Source organism: Myxine glutinosa, chromosome 3 (assembly GCF_964187855.1).
Source record: "Myxine glutinosa chromosome 3, kmMyxGlut1.1, whole genome shotgun sequence".
NCBI lineage: Eukaryota > Metazoa > Chordata > Myxini > Myxiniformes > Myxinidae > Myxine > Myxine glutinosa.
In genome coordinates, this window is record NC_136263.1 from 138,344,213 (window position 1) to 138,364,901 (window position 20,689).

General features: G+C 46.0%; 1 protein-coding gene across 15 annotated transcripts in view; it reads right to left on the reverse strand.

The window, feature by feature from the left end:
- LOC137423172 (upstream stimulatory factor 2) overlaps window positions 1–20,689 on the reverse strand; it is a 119,471-nt gene that overhangs the window by 46,303 nt on the left and 52,479 nt on the right. The window contains exon 1 of one of the 15 annotated variants that reach the window (XM_078774623.1): window positions 8,497–8,759. The exons of 13 other annotated variants lie outside the window; for them this stretch is intronic. In XM_078774623.1, coding sequence (XP_078630749.1) covers window positions 8,497–8,730 — 234 coding nt within the window. In that variant the 5' untranslated portion in view covers window positions 8,731–8,759. Of the gene's footprint in view, window positions 1–8,496; window positions 8,760–20,689 lie in introns of those variants that run through there. One more of the 15 variants, XM_078774632.1, reaches the window with a different exon arrangement.

The window sequence follows — 20,689 nt, forward strand, 5'->3', positions numbered from 1 at the left end:
CGATATAGTGAAAAATCCGCGATATAATTTTACATATACTAGCGAGAAAAACCCGCGATGTACCGAAGCCGCGAAAAGTGAACCGCGATATAGCGAGGGATGACTGTATGTATATATATATATATATATATATATATATATATATATATATATAAATATATATAAATATATATAGATATATATATAAATAAATATATATAGAAAAAAAAAAAATATATATAAAAAAAAAAAAAAAAAAAAAAAAAAAAAAAAAAATATATATATATATATATAATATATATATATATATATATATATATATATATATATATAAATAAATAAATAAATAAATAAATATATATATATATATATATATATATATATATATATATATATATATATATACACAACTGGTCTAAAGTTTTAGAACACCTCAATTTTTCCAGTTTTTATTGAAATTTAAGCAATTCAAGTCCAGTGAATAACCTGAAATGGTACAAAGGTAAGCAGTAAACTGCTTGAGGTTAAAAAAAAGTTTAGGTTAGCAAAAACGGGAAAAATAATGTAAATTGCACAGTTATATTGTAAAAAAAAGGCCTTCTTCAGGGAACAAGTAATATAATGGGTTAACAACTTACAGCTGTTCTGCAGCAATGTAAGTAAATTAAGCCTTGAAAGTTGATGCATACAATTCCTCCAGGTGTCCCAACCTCTGCTGATTACTTGATTACACACGCCCTGTCTGCATAAAAGCAGTATTGGAACACACTGTTATTACACCCTCTGAAGCATTATTTGGACAATATTGCACTGCAGGAAGTAGTATATTGCTATCATAATGGCGAGAAAAAGGCAATTAATGTAGGAAGACAGACAGACCATTATAACCCTTAACAAGTACAAAAAGTTTTAATTAAAACAAAAGCCGCGTCGATGTTACACAATGCCTAGATGGCAGCTGTGCCTATAACGTCGATGTTATAGGCACAGGACATTCCTATTGATTCGATTACTTGATGTTATTTTTGTGCAAAGTGAAAATATATCTCGGCAATTTCCCGTGTGTGGCGACGAATTTTTAATATATCTCGGCATTTTCCCGTCTGTTATTTCAGGCGGTGTATGACTGACCATGCCGCGATAAAAAAAAAAAAAAAAATCTCGGCAATTTCCCGTGTGTGGCGACACGTGAACGAAGCTACGCTCCTCTCTCCACATTATTGTGACGACGTATAAATTAAATATTTCATCGTGACGATTGTCATCAAATGGACGAATTTTAAATATATCTCGGCATTTTCCCGTCTGTTATTTCAGGCGGTGTATGACTGACCATGCCGTGATTGTAAAAAAATATATCTCGGCAATTTCCCGTGTGTGGCGACACGTGAACGAAGCTATGCTCCTCTCTCCACATTATTGTGACGACGTATAAATTAAATATTTCATCGTGACAATTGTCATCAAATGGACGAATTTTTAATATATCTCGGCATTTTCCTGTCTGTTATTTCAGGCGGTGTATGACTGACCATGCCGCGATTTAAAAAATATATATCTCGGCAATTTCCCGTATGTGGCGACACGTGAACGAAGCTATGCTCCTCTCTCCACATTATTGTGACGACGTATAAATTAAATATTTCATCGTGACGATTGTCATCAAATTGACGAATTTTTAATATATCTCGGCATTTTCCCGTCTGTTATTTCGGGCGGTGTATGACTGACCATGCCGCGATTTAAACAAAATATATATATCTCGGCATTTTCCCGTCTGTTATTTCGGGCGGTGTATGACTGACCATGCCGCGATAAAGAAAAAAAAATCTCAATGGACTTGAAGTTACAGGCCTTTGAGAATTCATTTCGTTCTATAAAGGGTAACTTTCATCGGATTTTCTTCCCGTTTTTTTTCAACCGAGTCTAAAACTATGTTAGCGACTGTGAAAAATGAAATGATATATCGAATTTGATTTGAAATAAAACTGTGTGAGAGAGGAAGACACCACGGGCCTACAAAACAGGCCTCAAAGCTATGCGAGTTAATAAAATGGTGGATATTTGTTTATATGAAGCCTCTCCCAAAATGGGTGGAGCTATGGTTCCCAGAATGGGTGGAGCTTTGAGGTTTTGTCTTCTCTGCAAGATTAAGAAGAAGAAGAAGAAGAAGAAGAACAACAACAACAGCAGAGGGCACTCTATTAGCAGCGTCTGCGACGCGGCTAAAAATGTAGGGCTTTCCTTTCGAGAAATTGCAAAGAAAGCCAAGGTGTCAGTGAGTACAGTTTCCCACACCATCAAAAGGCACTTGGAAACTGGAGGAAACTCTGACAGGAAGAGGTCTGGCAGACCCAAAGCCACAACAGAATCAGAAGACAAGTTTCTGAGAGTCAACAGCTTGCGTGATTGGTGGCTCACAGGACAACAGCTTCAAGCACAGCTTAACACTGGTCGAAGTAAGCAAGTCTCAGTTTCAACTGTGAAGATACGACTTCGAGCTGCAGGTTTGACAGAGCCATTGGCAGTCGAGTGGCAGTAAGAAAGCCATTGCTAAGATGGCAAAATAAGAAAAAGAGGCTTGCCTGGGTCATTAAGCACCGCCAGTGGACTACTGAAGACTGGAAGAAGGTCTTACGGACCGATGAATCAAAATTTGAAATCTTTGGTTCATCACTCAGGGTTTTTGTACGCCGTCAAGTAGGCGAAAGGATGGTTCCTCAGTGCGTTACAACTGTCAAACATGGAGGAGGAAGCGTGATGGTCTGGGGCTCTTTTGCTGGATCCAGAGTCGGCGACTTGCACAGAGTGACTGGCACCCTGAACCAAAAGGGCTACCACAGCATTTTGCAGCGCCATGCAATACCCTCTGGTATACGCCTAGTTGGTCAGGGGTTCATCCCACAGCAAGATAATGACCCTAAACACACTTACAGGCTATGTCAACACTATCTTCGAGGAAAAGAACAAGACGGTAGGCTTCAAATCATGGAATGGCCAGCACAGTCTCCAGACTTAAACCACATCGAGCTGGTTTGGGATGAACTGGACAGAATGGTGAAAGCAAAGCAACCTACAAGTGCGACACATTTGTGGGAACTTCTGCAACAGTGTTGGGAAGAACTTCACGAACAATATTTGATTTCCATTGAAGAAAGAATGCCACGAGTGTGTTCGGCGGTTATATCTGCAAAAGTGGCTACTTTGCCGAGTCAAAAACTTAAATTAAACAAATTAAATTTTGTTAAACAAAATGATTCTATGATTTCTTTTATCTCCAATTGTTTATTTGTTCTATGCTTAATTTCAGAGTAGACTGAGACATTAAACTGCGTAAATTTCAATAAAAACTGGAAAATTGAGGTGTTCTAAAACTTGGACCGGTAGTGTACGTGTACATATATATATATATATATATATATATATATATATATATATATATATATATATATATATATATATATATATATATATATATATATATATACATACATACATATATATATACATACATACATACAGTCACGTGAAAAAGTAAGTACAACCCATGTAAAGTTTTGACTTCTTCAACATACAGCTATTTGATCTTCATTTCAACAATATTGATAGATAAAGGTGATATAATAGAACAAATATCATGAAACATTTACATTTTGTAGTCCATCGTATAATTTAAATAAACATAAATGCAAATTTCGCATGTGGAAAAAGTAAGTACACCCCTACATTTATCACTACTTCAAAGACCTAAAATTAGAATCAGGTGCACCAGCTCATGTGCAAATGATTAGAACATCATTAGAAAGGATCTTGGAGGAACCTGTCTTATTTAAACCTCAGACATTTAGTTTGGTTTGCTCTTTGTTGTTGAAGTGTGTGGTGTCACCATGCCTAGATCAAAAGAGCTCTCTGAGGCCTTCAGAAAGAAGGTTATAGATGCCGACGAGTCTGGGAATGAATTTAAAAAGATCTCCAAACAATTTGAAATCAATCATTCGACTGTCCGGAAGATCATCTACAAGTGGAGAAGATTCCAAACAACTGCCAACTTGTTCAGGCCAGGCCACCCCAGCAAGTTCAGCCCGAGAGCAGACCGCAAGATGCTGAAAGAAGTCTCGAAGAACCCCAGAATGTCATCACGGGACTCACAGGTAGCTCTTGCCACTGTTGATGTCAAAGTGCATGAGTCTACCATTAGAAAGAGGCTGCACAAATTTGATCTACATGGGAGGTGTGCCAGGAGGAAACCTTTGCTGTCCAGGAAGAACATCAGGGCAAGACTAAAGTTTGCCAATGAACACCTATGCAAAGACCAGCACTTCTGGAACAATGTGCTCTGGTCAGATGAGTCAAAGGTAGAGCTATTTGGCCACAGTACCAGAAGACATGTTTGGTGAAAACCAAAGACAGCATTTGACCACAAGAACCTGATACCAACTGTAAAGAATGGTGGTGGAAATATTATGGTTTGGGGCAGCTTTGCTGCATCAGGGCCTGGGCAGCTCACCATCATAGAATCCACTATGAATTCTTCATTGTTCCAGAGGGTGCTTGAGGATAATGTGAGGCCATCTGTCAGAAAGTTGAAGCTCAACCGAAGGTGGACCTTGCAACATGACAATGACAATAAACATACAAGAAAATCCACCAAGGAATGGCTGAAAAGAAAGAAATGGAGGGTTCTGGAATGGCCAAGTCAAAGCCCGGATCTAAATCCCATCGAGATGTTGTGGGGGGATTTGAAACGAGCTGTGCATGCAAGAAACCCCTCAAACATCGCACAGCTTAAAAAATTCTGCATGGAGGAGTGGGCAAAAATTTCTCCCAGTCGATGTCAGAGACTGGTAGACAGTTATAAGAAATGCCTACTTGAGGTTGTTTCTGCCAAAGGGGGCAATACCACCAATTAGAGCCAAGGGTGTACTTACTTTTTCCACATGCGAAATTTGCATTTATGTTTATTTAAATTATACAATGGACTACAAAATGTAAATGTTTCATGATATTTGTTCTATTATATCACCTTAATCTATCAATATTGTTGAAATGAAGATCAAATAGCTGTATGTTGAAATATGTTAAAAAAGTCAAAACTTTACAAGGGGTGTACTTACTTATTCACATGGGTGTATGTATATGTGCTGTAGTTGCTCTGAGACGTACTGATTCCGAATATGCCTTTGGTTTTGCTCTGCGATGAGTAGTTCTCGAGTTATAAGAGGACAAACAAACAAACATACTTTACTGCTTTATATAAATATATATATATATATATATATATATATATATATATATATATATATATATACAGTCGTCCCTCGCTATATCGCGGTTCACTTTTCGCGGCTTCGGTACATCGCGGGTTTTTCTCGCTCGTATATGTAAAATTATATCGTGGATTTTTCGCTATATCGCGGGATTTTCCGGTATAAATGTATTTTTATATACCATTATTTTAAATATTTTTGTGGTAAAATAAGCATTTTCTAGCCTAAAAAATTAAAAAACGTAAACAAATAAGAAAAATACAGTAATTAAAACATATTACAAGAAATAAAATACTATACATAGTGTACAGTAGAAGGGTAGACAAAGAGACAAAGAGTCGTGCGTATGGAAAACGCAGATGCGGCAGCTTCCACTTGCGCTAGTTACCCACGTAATGGGTAACTGTAATGCTCTTCCTGGCTGTGCAGTACATTCATCATCGTCATCACCTTCATCGTCATCGTCATCAGTACTGCACAGCTAATTCATCATCATCTTCATCACGCAAGTTGTAGTATTGAAGAGCCGGGGCTCTTGCTTGATACGGACGAAATGACGGGCAAGACACAAACTCGTCCGAGAAGATATTTATTCTCAAAACCAACTCGGGAACACTGAAAAGCCCGTTTATCGGGCTGCATTATAAAGCACAACCAGAAACCGAAACCGAAAGCCACGCCTCTCAAGCGTGGCGTGCTTCGGTGGTCACGTGATCAACAGGTGTAGCTGATTATACCCGCATGCGCGGCATGCTTTGGTGGTCATGTGACCAGCCACTCTTGCGCCGCGGATCCCCGCCGGTGACGTCACCGGCTGGAGCAAGGAGATTATGATGCTGGTCTTGCTTGGGGGACCCATGGGTCGCTACAGTATCTTCAATGGTGAGTACCCATTAGAATTTTATATGTTGTTAAAATTACGTATGTTTAAGAGTGTAAAAAGTGTTTAAGAGTATAGGAAGTGTTTATAAGAGTATGGGAAAGGTTAATAAGAGTGTGGGAAAGGTTAATAAGAGTGTGGGGAGGGTCATAAAGCTTTAAAATATATATAAATAATAAAATAAAAATATGGTCGCTACTTCGCGGATTTTCGTCTATCGAGGGGGGTTCTGGAACGCAACCCCCGCGATAAACGAGGGATCACTGTATGTGTATGTATGTATGTATATATATATATATATATATATATATATATATATATATATATATATATATATATATATATATATATATATATATATATATATATATATTGTTACGGTACGCGGTTAAGGATGGTATGTTTGCCGAGCGGAGGCTCCGCGACCGAACAGGTGTTCCCCGACTAAATCCGATTCACCCAAACGTTGGCCGTATCGCGCCACAGATATTCAATGGGGAAAAGACTAAGACGACGAATGCAAAGAGGAAGAAGAAGAAGACGTACAGAAGAGTAACGGGGTTTATTATTATTTACACACACATAAGCAAAAAGAGCAGTCACGGGTATTTACAGCGGACATGAAAAAAACAGGTAACACAGTGCAAATTACTAGCTTATACTGACTTAGTTTACTACCCAGGACAGCACAAACAGAACAAACTCACGTACGCAAATGGATGGAAGGGTAGGAATCGTTTGGAGGGATGAGCAGGTGGGATCACAGGGCACAGCGAGCAGGTCCACTCCGGGCGGGAGGCGAGGAGCCGGCAGCTCCTTGTATTCGGCTTTACAGCGCACGCCGGCAGCTCCTTGTATTCGGCTTTACAGCGCACGCCGGCAGCTCCTTGTATTCGGCTTTACAGCGCACGCCGACAGCTCCTTGTATTCGGCTTTACAGCGCACGCCGGCAGGGTCACTCGGCGGGTTGAAACGGGGCTGGTTGAAGCGGCTCTTTGTCAAAGGCTTTTCGTATCTCTCACGCAACTCCGGAGCTACTCTGAACTCTCTCCCGGTGGACTGCCGACCCTCTTACGCACCTGGACTCATCTGCCGTATCTCTCGTGTAGCTTGTCCCAGCGATCGTCGCACCCTTCTCGTCCAAACCTTCAGCGCGGGTCTGACATGCCCCTTTCGGTTTCGGTACCGCCCTCCCCCACCGTGCTCTGTTTCGTGACCTTGTATGGTAATCCCATGGGCTTGTCTCCTTATTTGGGCATGGCGCCGACGGCACGCCCCTCGTGGCGAGCCACGGGCTTGTTTCCTTATTTGGGCATGGGGCTCAACAGCCCCGCCCTTCGTGGCGCGCCCTGGGCTTGCCTCTCCCTGGCGACCCCGCCCCTCCTGTTCAAACAGAGCACGGAGCACATATTCACTATCGCAGCGAAATGAGACGGCGTGCACCCCACGCTTGTGAACTGCTTTACCCACAGATGGAGAGTTTGGCTGGGAAATGTAATTATTGAAGGGGAGCTATTCTTAATTGATTCGGTGCAATGGAGTATTATTTTAATGGAAGACAAGGCCTTACCCTAAAACACATAATAAGATATAAGCTACTGAACAAGGGTTTTATCGTGTCCTTCAATGTGGTGTTTCATGGAATAACTACCGGGACGCCCTTTTTACCTTTACACAACTCTGGAGGCAGGAGGGGCCATATCCAACCAATGTTACACAACAATTTACCACTACAATACACACAATCAAAAAAATGCAATCCTCATATCCGCAACACTGCACCCTCCTCCTCTTAGGCACGTCCCGGGCCTACAACTTTTATTTAGTGTGACACGTAGGTGTAGTTCCCTCTACTTTTAACCTGACCCTGAGTGCGACAGTTTTAAAACATAAATAAATGTGTCCCGCTGCTCCATTGCACCCTGCCTAACAGACTCACGCCCACAGTTAACCGAATTGCGGAATGGTCTTCAAACTATACACTGACGGTGGGGAGCATTATTTACAATTGACGCTACTTTTATTTACAAAACTAACCCAGGACCTGTGATTGTTCTTTCTGGGGGGGAGACAGTCTGCTCTGCATCAATGCACCATGAAAGCACCCAAAAACGCACCAATACACCCTCAAGCACCAATCGGTGCAGTCACCACAGTTTATCAATGTTCAATAATAAAAATAACCAAACAACCCCGAACCCTGCAGGTGGTCTCTTGCTCTTCGGCTCCCTCTGCTGGCTATTATTATTTGTTCTTCCAGATGTTGTCTTTTCCTTTGCTGGCGGCCTATTTGTATTAAAACTTGCACCCAACGTGTCCATTTTTATTTATTTATTTATGGCCCACAGGGGGCCGACTAGTGTGGTTCACCTGTGGGGCATCGGTGCCCGGTGGCCCAGGTCCGCCAGCAAGATTTCGGGCCCTCATGGCCGGTTCCAGCAGAGGGGCCTTGCCCCAACCCATGGGGTCCATCAGTGGTGCTCGGCCACAGACATGTGGTCCATCATGTGGTGCATCGATGCAGACAGCTGGTTCTGGGAGTTCCGGGCGCACAATGGCGGCCTCACGCACGCTCCCCTCGGTGCCCAATGGCGCACAGGTCATGTGGGAGACAAAAGGGGGGAAGACAGATGAGCGAGGGGTAAGGTCACAAGGGTACACATCAATAAGGCAATGCAGGGCGAAATGCGTACGGAGAGCGAAGTGAGAAAGCTCGTCCCTACCGTACGTCACCCCCCCTGTCACCTACACTACCCTTGCCCTCACCCCATATTTACAAAAATCTACACATTTACAAATTCGTCGCTACTGTCACGTCTTCCCCATATTTCTTCTATACCAAATTCGTTCCCACAATCCCTCTAGCCAAAATTTGCCATCACCCAAATTCATCATCAATCCTCATAAGGAGGAAGAGATGGAACATCAAGCACAATGTCACACCCACGTCATGATGCGTCTCACCATCCAACATTTGCATCAAAAAATAATCAAAACAACCTGGCATGGTGTGGAGTACCTGTCACCTCAGGTGAGTGGATGCAGATGGTGCGAGGAGATCCTTCATCCTATCTACCCTCTAAATGACTTTAACACTCTTTACTCTACCCGGGGTCTTTCCCTGCCAATCCATTGGCCAACTTACACTATGGGTTCTAAAAACCAATTCCCATTGACCAAACTGTGGTGCTTCTCAATTTGGGGTCTCACTCCCCCGATTCATCTCCCGGTGCCCTTGCACAATTTCTGGGCTGAGACGTGTAGCTCTCCCAGCAGGTCTACCCACCTGCACACCTCCACCACTGCAGTTGCCACCCGAGCTTACCTAGCTCCTCACCCTAACCTATCTAATTGGGGAAGGCCCCTCCTGGCTCTGTCACCCCTTGGTGCCCTCTGGCACTGGGCTACCCGGGTCCGTCCTCCGGATCCTCGGGCCCCATCCACAACAACTACCGGCTCCCAGAGCCCACCTGCGGCCTCACCTGGCCGACATCCTCACAGTGGTGGAGTGCCCAAACCAACTACACACACTAACAGGCTACACGCCCAGCCATTTCCACAACACTAATGCACCCATCCAAACATCATTCTTCCACCCGCACCACAGATGCCAATATCCAACCACAATTTACCTATACCCTCTACCTAACACTTACACTACCCGCCCCGGGTATCCGTGATGGGGGTCCACTCTTCCCCCATTCACACCTTCGCACCATCCACTCCACTCCACAGTTCCCATCCTACTCACTCCACGACCATCCATTCCAATACTCCAGATATTCCACACTACCATTTATTCCATACACCTGTTCCTCATACCTGTTGTTGCACACCTGTGCACTCACACCTGGTGCCACCTGCACCCTCCTTCTCCCTGGACCATTTGGTCAACCCAATACACATCACCATCACTCTCATCCATACACTGCTCCATCCACCTGTTCAGTTACACACCTGTGCAATCACACCTGGTCACCATACACTTCTATACACTTCCAACACTCACACGGCATCATCTCATCTAACTACTCCCCTCTGAAACTTGCGCTTCCCAGTCGTCCCTTTAAACTATTGCGCTCCCTCGTCATTATCATCCACTCTAAACTACCTGCGTCCCCACTACAGGTATCCTTGTCACTAACTAATCTTAACGTTACTTAGGGTCATCTCTCTAGATCCCTACACACGATATATCCTAACCCTCCCGGGCTAGTTTTCACTGCCATCAACCCCATAAAACTAGTGCTCCTTTGCCCCCCGCTGTGAGAGATGGTGGATTGGCCATCCCATCACATGGGGCATCTCTTACTATAAATTTTGCTCGTCCAATTTCCACAAATCAAAAATTTTCCAATTACTGCCAATTCTATTCACTTTTCTAAATTTCGTATCAAATCACTATCATCATCATCACAGTCCGCTATATCCTAGCCTCGGTGCGTCATGACATCATAAAACTCGGCTTCGTAAAGCCGAGCAATGAATTCGGGTGGTTTGGTCGCCTGCAGGTTGAATCCGTCCGGCTTTCGGTTCAAGGGAGGTGGTTTGGTCGGGCCGAGATTCCAGGCACCATCTCGGCGCGGTTCCTTGCGGTCCCGGGCCCGATGGCTCAATCTCCCCCGGTCGGAACCCTGTCCCCGCCAGGGGGGCACCGTTCCGCTTCCTCCCACTCGCCCTTGAACCGGACCGGTCGCCTCGCCCGACAAGGCCTGGACTCGACCGTGCGGGGCGGGGCCAAGCCCGAATCGGCAACGACGCTTCGAAGAGAAACGACGCAGCTTCGATCCGCGCCGGGCCTCGCATCCAACAAAGCACACCGCGCCCTGAGTGCTCGCATCGGCTATCCGTCGCCCTAACCGCTAACCCGGTTACCGTCGATGCTTCACCTGCATGCTCACACGCATACGCTACCCCTTTCACACTCCCAAAACCCGGCGTTCCAACACCGTCCGTACATTCCACCAACGCTCTCCCTGTTACACACCACACCTCTCGCGCACACTCGCCGTTCGCACACCTCGGTCCACACCTCTCCTCCGTTACGTCCTCCGTAACACTCACCATGGGCGTGCACTCTTGCATCCACCCACTACCGCGCTCACATGGGCTCTCCCACACCCGCGCCATCACCAACTCAGGTGTGCTTCCTTGCACATGTTCCACCACCACCTTACTCTCCGTGTCACACTCCGTACACCCCGACGTGCATTTCGGGCGCACTCGGTATCACACTCGCGCTTCGTAACACGCTCACCCCTTGACGCACACTTTTTTTCCACACGCGTGCCATTTCCACTCACACGGGACCCTTCACCAACGCCCGGATGCTTTCTCGATCCCAAGCGCACGAAAATTATTTTGTCGCCAAACATCCTCTTACAAAATCTACCCGCACAATATACAGCACGACTCACCTGGGGGATCCTTTTCCTTCGCTCCAACACCACCTGCAAACTCTTTATTTGGTTAGTGAGCACACCATTATGAGTTGAGCACAGACCTTGCACATTTTCCATTTCTCCCTGCAATTCCCGGGCTACCTCCGTCATCTCTTCAATTTTAATTCCCAGCACTTTTTCTTTATTCACCTCGACGACCGCTGGCTTTAATAAAACACCCTCCTCTACCTCAGCGGTCGCCGGCTTTTCCAAACCCCGGGTCGCGATTTCTACCCCTGTCATTGTACCCGTGCTTTTCTCAACTTCGTTCAACCGGCGCTTCTCGACCCGCGTTACCTCCTCGTGCACCCGTGGGACCCTCTCGCCCACCATGCGGTCTCTGTCCCTCTGCTCCCTTTCCTCCCCATCGGCCCTCATTCCGTTCGTTGTTGCTTCAATTTGGTTTCCCAATTCGTTCGTTATTGCTTCAATTTTATTACTCAATTTCTCCCCGTTTATTCTCAGCATCTCGGTGAATTGCGCCATGAAGGCTTGCATTTGGACCACCGTTGGTAGTACAAAGGGTGCGGCCGCAGCTGCCCCAACCTCGCGCGCGGCGCAATTTGGTGCTGCTGCAACATCGTGCGCGAGGGCGCCATTTTGTGCGCCTGATACCCCCTCAACCACATTGCCAATGTTCTCCTCCATATACATTTCCCCGAGGTCCTGGGTCGATTCTACCCCGTCTATCTCTCCCACCGGCATCCCGTCGCCTTGACCAGCCATGGCGCAATTTCAAAATTCGGATTTTTTCTTTAAAACAACCCAAATTTCGGCTGCTCCAAATTTTGACCAAATTTTTTCCTTGATGTTTTAAAAATTTGGTTCGGGCCTCGTATCTCACTCCCCGACACCAATTGTTACGGTACTAGTACAATTGGTGTTCCAAAATTTGGGCTAAATAAATTTAGTCCCAGGTCCGAATCCGACATTCCTGAAACCAATTGTTACGGTACGCGGTTAAGGATGGTATGTTTGCCGAGCGGAGGCACACCGGTAGAGGCACACCTTGGAGAACAACCGAACAGTTGTTCCCCGACTAAACCCGATTCACCCAAACGTTGGCCGTATCGCGCCACAGATATTCAATGGGGAAAAGACTAAGACGACGAATGCAAAGAGGAAGAAGAAGAAGACGTACAGAAGAGTAACGGGGTTTATTATTATTTACACACACATAAGCAAAAAGAGCAGTCATGGGTATTTACAGCGGACATGAAAAAAACAGGTAACACAGTGCAAATTACTAGCTTATACTGACTTGGTTTACTACCCAGGACAGCACAATCAGAACAAACTCACGTACGCAAATGGATGGAAGGGTAGGAATCGTTTGGAGGGATGAGCAGGTGGGATCACAGGGCACAGCGAGCAGGTCCACTCCGGGCGGGAGGCGAGGAGCCGGCAGCTCCTTGTATTCGGCTTTACAGCGCACGCCGGCAGCTCCTTGTATTCGGCTTTACAGCGCATGCCGGCAGCTCCTTGTATTCGGCTTTACAGCGCACGCCGGCGGCTCCTTGTATTCGGCTTTACAGCGCACGCCGGCAGGGTCACTCGGCGGGTTGAAACGGGGCTGGTTGAAGCGGCTCTTTGTCAAAGGCTTTTCGTATCTCTCACGCAACTCCGGTGCTACTCTGAACTCTCTCCCGGTGGACTGCCGACCCTCTTACGCACCTGGACTCATCTGCCGTATCTCTCGTGTAGCTTGTCCCAGCGATCGTCGCACCCTTCTCGTCCAAACCTTCAGCGCGGGTCTGACATGCCCCTTTCGGTTTCGGTACTGCCCTCTCTCCCCCCCCGTGCTCTGTTTCGTGACCTTGTATGGTAATCCCACGGCTTGTCTCCTTATTTGGGCATGGCGCCGACGGCACGCCCCTCGTGGCGAGCCACGGGCTTGTTTCCTTATGTGGGCATGGGGCTCAACAGCCCCGCCCTTCGTGGCGCGCCCTGGGCTTGCCTCTCCCTGGCGACCCCGCCCCTCCTGTTCAAACAGAGCACGGAGCACATATTCACTATCGCAGCGAAATGAGACGGCGTGCACCCCACGCTTGTGAACTGCTTTACCCACAGATGGAGAGTTTGGCTGGGAAATGGAATTATTGAAGGGGAGCTATTCTTAATTGATTCGGTGCAATGGAGTATTATTTTAATGGAAGACAAGGCCTTACCCTAAAACACATAATAAGATATAAGCTACTGAACAAGGGTTTTATCGTGTCCTTCAATGTGGTGTTTCATGGAATAACTACCTGGACGCCCTTTTTACCTTTACACAACTCTGGAGGCAGGAGGTGCCATATCCAACCAATGTTACACAACAATTTACCACTACAATACACACAATCAAAAAAATGCAATCCTCATATCCGCAACAATATATATATATACACACACACACACACACACACACACACACACACACACACACACACACACACACACACACACACACACACACACACACACACACACACACACACACACACACACACACACACACACACACACACACACACACACACACACACACACACACACACACACACACACACACACAGTAATACCCCGGCCTACGTCATTAATTGATTCCATAAGCTGTGACGTAACTCGGTTTTTGACGTAAACCGGGCTTAATGTCTTTAAAATGCCTTAAAATGAAGACAAACACCGTAATTCGTAAAACTAGAGTAAACAAGCATTCTGAGTATTGCGCTGCAATACATGTCCCCTACCAAAGTTCAAAGTGCCATAACTTTGTCAAAAATGATCGAATATGCAAATTTATGCACGGTTGATGCTGGTTTTCAAACTTGATCTGAGGTATGCTGAGACACGTGTGTCACGCCTCGCCTCGTTGATAAGCCCGCAAGGTCGCTCTGTGGAGCGGCCTGCACGTATTGCACTGTGTGAATTATATAAATTATTACCAACTCACGGTCTGAGGTACTAGCGATTCAAGAGATATCCATTTTTTTTATGGCACATTGGAGAAGCCAATGCGAGGTTTGTTCTTCCTCAGCTTGTCACAACTCTGTCAAATGCGATCGATTTAAAAAAGTCAGAATTTGACCAAATCTGTTTTATTCGTTTGTTAATATACCTCAGCTATTGACAAATCTTAAATTAGAATTTTATTTGAGGTTAAAATGACCGCGACAGGTCGTTTCCAACGATGCTTTCAGTCTGTACACGTGATAAATAATTAAATCCGCACACTTGACGCCTCTTCTTCTTCATGCAATAACAACTTCTAGCTTCCAGATCGTACATCCAATCATCTTGAAATTTTGCACACTTGTTACACTTCATGACTTCTACTATAGTATGAAGTTTCACGTCGATCAATAAAGCGATTCAAGACATATCCATTTTTAAAAAATATTTTCGTTTAATTAACGATATCTGCCAAACCACGTGAGCTATCGCAAATTCCAAAAGGACATTTTAGTAGACTGACATGCGGAACAGATCTGTGAGGTTTCCCCTCGATTGGATCAAAAATGAGGGAGGGGCTCGGTTTTAAAGGTTCATGCTTAAAAACGTCATAACTCTGAAACCATGTGACGCATGACGTCATGCTCGTTGACTTTTTTGTTCGTCATTGGTATGCGATTCTGTCTGCAAAGTTTGGCCTCGATCTGTTCAGCCGTTGCAGAGAAAAAGGGGTTTTCGTGTTTTCACAAAAAACAATATGGCGCCCGAACCACGTGACCTGTGACGTCATAATTACCATTAAAATATTCTACAGACCGAGTCCCTCCTATGGTGAAAATTTGATCTCAATCGGTCCTTTTATTGCAGAGAAAATCTTTTTTAAAGGAAATTAAAACTTAAAATGGCACTGAGTTAAGAATCATCAGAAATATCAGAATTCCCAAAGTTCAAAGTGCCATAACTTTGTCAAAAATGATCGAAACGTCGTGAAGTTCGAACTTGATCTGTAACTTATCATGAGGAAACGATGTGCCAAGTTTGAAATCATTAGCGTTAAGAGTTTAGAAAAACATCATTAAGCGTCTATCCCCCTTTATGCCAAATTCGTTTCCAATCCCTCCCAAGAAGGAAGAGATGGAATAAACACAATGTCTCACCCACGTCATGATGCGTCTTTCATTCCAAATCATCTGCAAAACCTGGTGTGGAGTCCTGTCACCTTGGTGAGTGGATGTGGATGGTGCGAAGAGATTTCATCCTAACTATCCTTCTAATTGACATTAACTCTTTAAACTACCCGGGGTCTTGCCCTGCCAATCAATTGGTCTCTTTACACTATGTGGTTCTATAAACCAATTCCCATTGACTGAAATGAATGTAGAAGGAAGTAGAGGACGGGGAAGACCGAGAAATACTTGGCTAAAGATGGTGGAAGAAGAAATGCGGGCAAGGGGGTTAACAAGGAGAGATGCAGAAAATAGGGCAAAATGGAGAAGATTGTCATGGGGACCGCAAGGCTAACCCCCGCTCTAGCAGGGAAAATGGCCTTAAAATGCATGTTGTTGTTGTATTGACCCACCCTGTGGTGCCCTACCAAATTTGGGGTCTCACTCCCCCCTTTTTTCTATCTGTGCCTTCGCACAATTTCGGGGCTGGGTCGTGTGGCTCTACCAGCAGGTCCTACTTACCTGCGCACCTCCGCCACTGAAGTCGCCACCCGAGCTTGCCTAGCTCCTTCAACTACCCTAACTCGGGGAAGGCCCTCCTGGCTCTCTCACCCCTCTGATGCCCTCTCTGGCATTTGGCTACCCGGGTCCTCTCTTAGGATCCTCGGGCCCCACTTAACTCTACACTGAACGTAACCTGGCTCCCAGAGCCTACCTGCGGCCTCACCTGGCCGACAGACTACCAGTGGCGGAGTGCCCATTTAACCATACTCACTAATTAAGCTCACAAGCCCGGCCATTCCACTCACTCATGCACCCCTCAAAGCAACAACTTGCTACTCCCTGCACCACAGATGTCAATTTCCAAACAATTTACCTACTCCCTCTACCTAACTTTGTAAGAGCGTCCAATTTGTAAGAGCGCTTATAGCTTAGTTCATGCGCGTCTTCTCTCAGAACTCGTAACTTGCTCAACACTCAAGCGCCTTTCCCAAAAGAACTTGCAAGCTCACCACTCCACAGAACTGCTCAACTCTCACAGAACTCGGTTCAGCTCACCTCTCGCATAACTGCGGTGGGGGCTTCGCGCAACGGGTTTTATTGCCAACCCCCTTCGCTCTCTCGAATGTTCTAACCACGCCTGGTGCTGCAGCCATTCCCCTTGAGCCCTGATTGGCGGCTAGCTCTTACCGTCTGCTTCTCCTCCGCCCTCCTTCGGTCTTGCCTCGATTTGCCAGGCCTGCCTCGTGTTAATTTGCGCCAAAAAGCCAAAGGCGACATAAGGCGGCGTAAGGCAATAAAGGGACCTAACTCTCATTATTCTACTCAACGCATAACTAACACAGGAAAAGGACTATGCTTACACATACTAAGAAATAACTGAACTACCGCGAGGCTACGTGTTGTAGTGTGACTAACTAGGAGAGGAAATTAACCTTTATTGTACAAACTCAAAACCGCAACACTACCCCTCTCCCTCATCAGTCTCGACCCCGAGTCGAACCCAACAAAAATGGAACGACCGGTTTTGAGAATACAACAACAACAACAACAACAACAACAACAACATGCATTTTAAGGCCATTTTCCCTGCTAGAGCGGGGGTTAGCCTTGCGGTCCCCATGACAATCTTCTCCATTTTGACCTATTTTCTGCATCTCTCCTTGTTAACCCCCTTGCCCGCATTTCTTCTTCCACCATCTTTAGCCAAGACTTTCTCGGTCTTCCCCATCCTCTACTTCCTTCTACATTCATTTCCATCACTCTTCTCAACCAGTCACTTTCATCCTTCCTCAACACATGACCAAACCATCTCAACCTGTTCCTCTTCACAGCATCAATCACAGGCTCTATTCCCATCATCGTTCGCAATTCATCATTTGTCTTCCTCTCTCTCAACGATACTCCGCACATCCACCGAACCATTCGCATTTCCACCCTTTCCAGCCTTCGTTGCTGCTCGACATTCATGACCCATGTCTCGCTCCCATAAATCATAACACTTCTCACACATGCAGCATACACCTTTCCCTTCAGCTTCAACGACACTCCCCTCATCATCAGCACGCCACTCAGTTCCCGAAACTTCTTCCATGCACATCTCACTCTAGCAACCGTTGCCGAGTCTGATCCACCTTCTCCATTCAGCATGTCTCCGAGGTAGCAAAATGTTTTCACACCTTCCAGCTTCACTCCGTCTCCAAGATCCAACTCAACATTTCCTCCATCTGCAGCTCCCTCTGTGCACACCTTACATTTGAATGTAGCTGCCACACTGGTTAATGACCCTCTCAGACCACTACATTTTTGATGAACCCACTCAGCGCACATTGTACATTGAATGGAGGTCACTCCGACACCCTTCCTGCACACAGCACATGGCCACTTCCCAGTTCTTTCCACCTCACCACATGCTTTACCACTTGCCATCACCTTCGTCTTTCCTATATTCACCTTCAGACCTTTTGTCTCCATACATTCCTTCCACTTGTTCATCTTTTCCTTCAGTCCATCCTTACTTTCCGCAATCAACACCAGATCATCTGCATACAACAACTCCCATGGTAAACCCTCCTTTACGTTCTGAGCCAGCACCTCCATCACAGCTACAAATAGTAGTGGACTTAGTACCGACCCCTGATGCACTCCCACCTTCACCCCAAGCTCACCACTGTTCCCGTCCTTCGTCCTTACAGCTGTGCGCGATCTTTTGTACATTGCCATCACAACTCTGATCAACCATTCCTCCACTTCTAACTTCCTCAATGCCCTTCTAACTTCCTCTAACTTCCTCAATACTTCGCGTGGAACCCTATCGAATGCTTTCTCCAGATCAACAAACCCACAAGAAACAACTTCTTCCTCTTCTCCATGTACTTCTCCTGAAACTGCCTCACAATAAAGAGCACGTCTGTCATTCCTCTTCCTGGCATAAATCCAAACTGCATTTCATCGATCTTCACCTTCTTCCTTATCCTCCTCTCCAACACCCTTTCCAATACCTTCATTCCATGCTCCAATAACTTTATCGCTCGGTACGAGCCACACTCCAGAGGGTCACCTTTCCCCTTGTATAGAGGGACGAGGGTACTCAGTTCCCAATCCACTGGAATGCGGCCTTCTTTCACCACCAGATTGCAGATCTCTGTCATTCTCTTCAAACCCCAATTTCCCGCTGCCTTCAACATATCTCCCACAACTCCCGTCGGCCCTCCTGCTTTTCTACTCTTCATTGCTTTTATCGCTTCCTCAACATCCTTCTCGGTTATCTTCTCTGCCGGTCCTAAAACTGGATTACTCTCTGTGTTGCCATCCCATTCATTCTCTGCATTCAACAGTATTTCCATATATCTCTTCCATCTTCCTTTAATTCCATCTGGGTCCACAACGATTTGTCCCAATTCATCCTTCAAGCAACTCACCCCCATAACATTGCACCTCTCTTTCGCTCTCTGCTTTGCAATCCTGAATACCGCTCTCTGACCCTCTTCCAAATCAAAGCGTTCTCCGAACATTTTCCCACATGCCTCCTGTGCCTTTGCTACCTCTTTCTTTGCAGCCTTCTTGGCTGCCTTATAACTTTCATGCTCTGCCTTTTCTGCCCCCATACCCTTCGCCTTCTGCCACTCCTTGAACTTCTTCCTCTTCTCGTCAATCTTCTTTCCAACTTCATCATCCCACCACCATGTTTCTGAGTGCCTCGGTGGTCCTTTTGTCCATCCACATACCTCACCAACGGCTCCCAACAGACTAGCTTTCATTGACATCCAACCACTTTCAAGCTCAACCACATCATCCTCGACCCTACTCAGCCTCTCTTTTAATGCCTCCCTTACTGTCACCTCTTTCAACCTCCACACCTTCATTCTCGGTTGGTACTTCACCCGCCGAGCTCTCCTCGCACCTTTCACCCTTACGTCGCAGACAACCAAGTGGTGCTGTGAAACAGCCTCCTCCCCCGGGATCACCTTTGTGTCCCGGAGGTGCCCCCTATCTCGCCTACGCACCATCAGGTAGTCAACGGTTGTTGTCGACCCACCTGACGTGTATGTAACAAGCTTATTATCCTCTTTCTTACCCGCCATGTTTTTTCGTTGAGCCTCACGCAGCCCCGGTGTGCGCCTCTCAACAAGACAGTTCTTTTCCCCGTCTCGCCCCATCGCTCGTTCCACCGCTCGCCCCATCGCTCGTCCCGCCGCTCGTCCCATCGCTCGTCCCATCGCCCGGCCCATAGCCCGCCCCATCGCCCGTCCCACCGCTCGCCCCACCGCTCATCCCATTGCTCGTCCCACCGCTCGCCCCACCTCTGCACGCACCGCTGCATGTACCGAGCTCGACTATCTGCTCTAACTCCTCTATCCCAAGGCCTATTCGCTACACTCGGCAAAAACTTTTGTCTTTAAACAACACCACTCGATTGACTCCTGGGCTCGTGTCAGGCCTCAGAGAACTTGAAATCGGCGTTGGTCTCCCGAGAAAACGCACAAAGCGAGGCGGGAGGAGAAAGCAGAGAAAAATACCGATTGTGATTTCTCTTCGCGACCGGCGACGGCCCGGCCCACATTTTAATAATTCCTGCGAAAAAGTGTCCCCTGTCAACTTCAATAACCTCATCTATCCCTGTAGAACATACACAGCTCCAAAACAACACCGTTCTGACCTGTATCTCGCCTTATTCAACGCTCAGTCTGTCTGTAAGTAGTCCTGACAAGCGAACCGAAATTACCTCTTTTATTCAAGATAACGATATCGACGTGTTTTTTCTGACTGAAACTTGGCTCTGACCCAGTGGCGACGAAGCAAGATGTGCTGATCTCACCCCACTTGGATACACCCTGCAGTCATTTCCTCGCTCCTCTAGGGGTGGGGGTGTGGCTGTTATTTACAGAGACAACTTCTCTCCCTTTGTCTCCTTCACCACAACTTTTTCGTTCGACCATTCATCCTACGAGCTAGTCCATGTCACCTTCACTCTGTCAGAAAACACTCTTCATTTCTTCTGCCTCTACCGACCTCCACCTA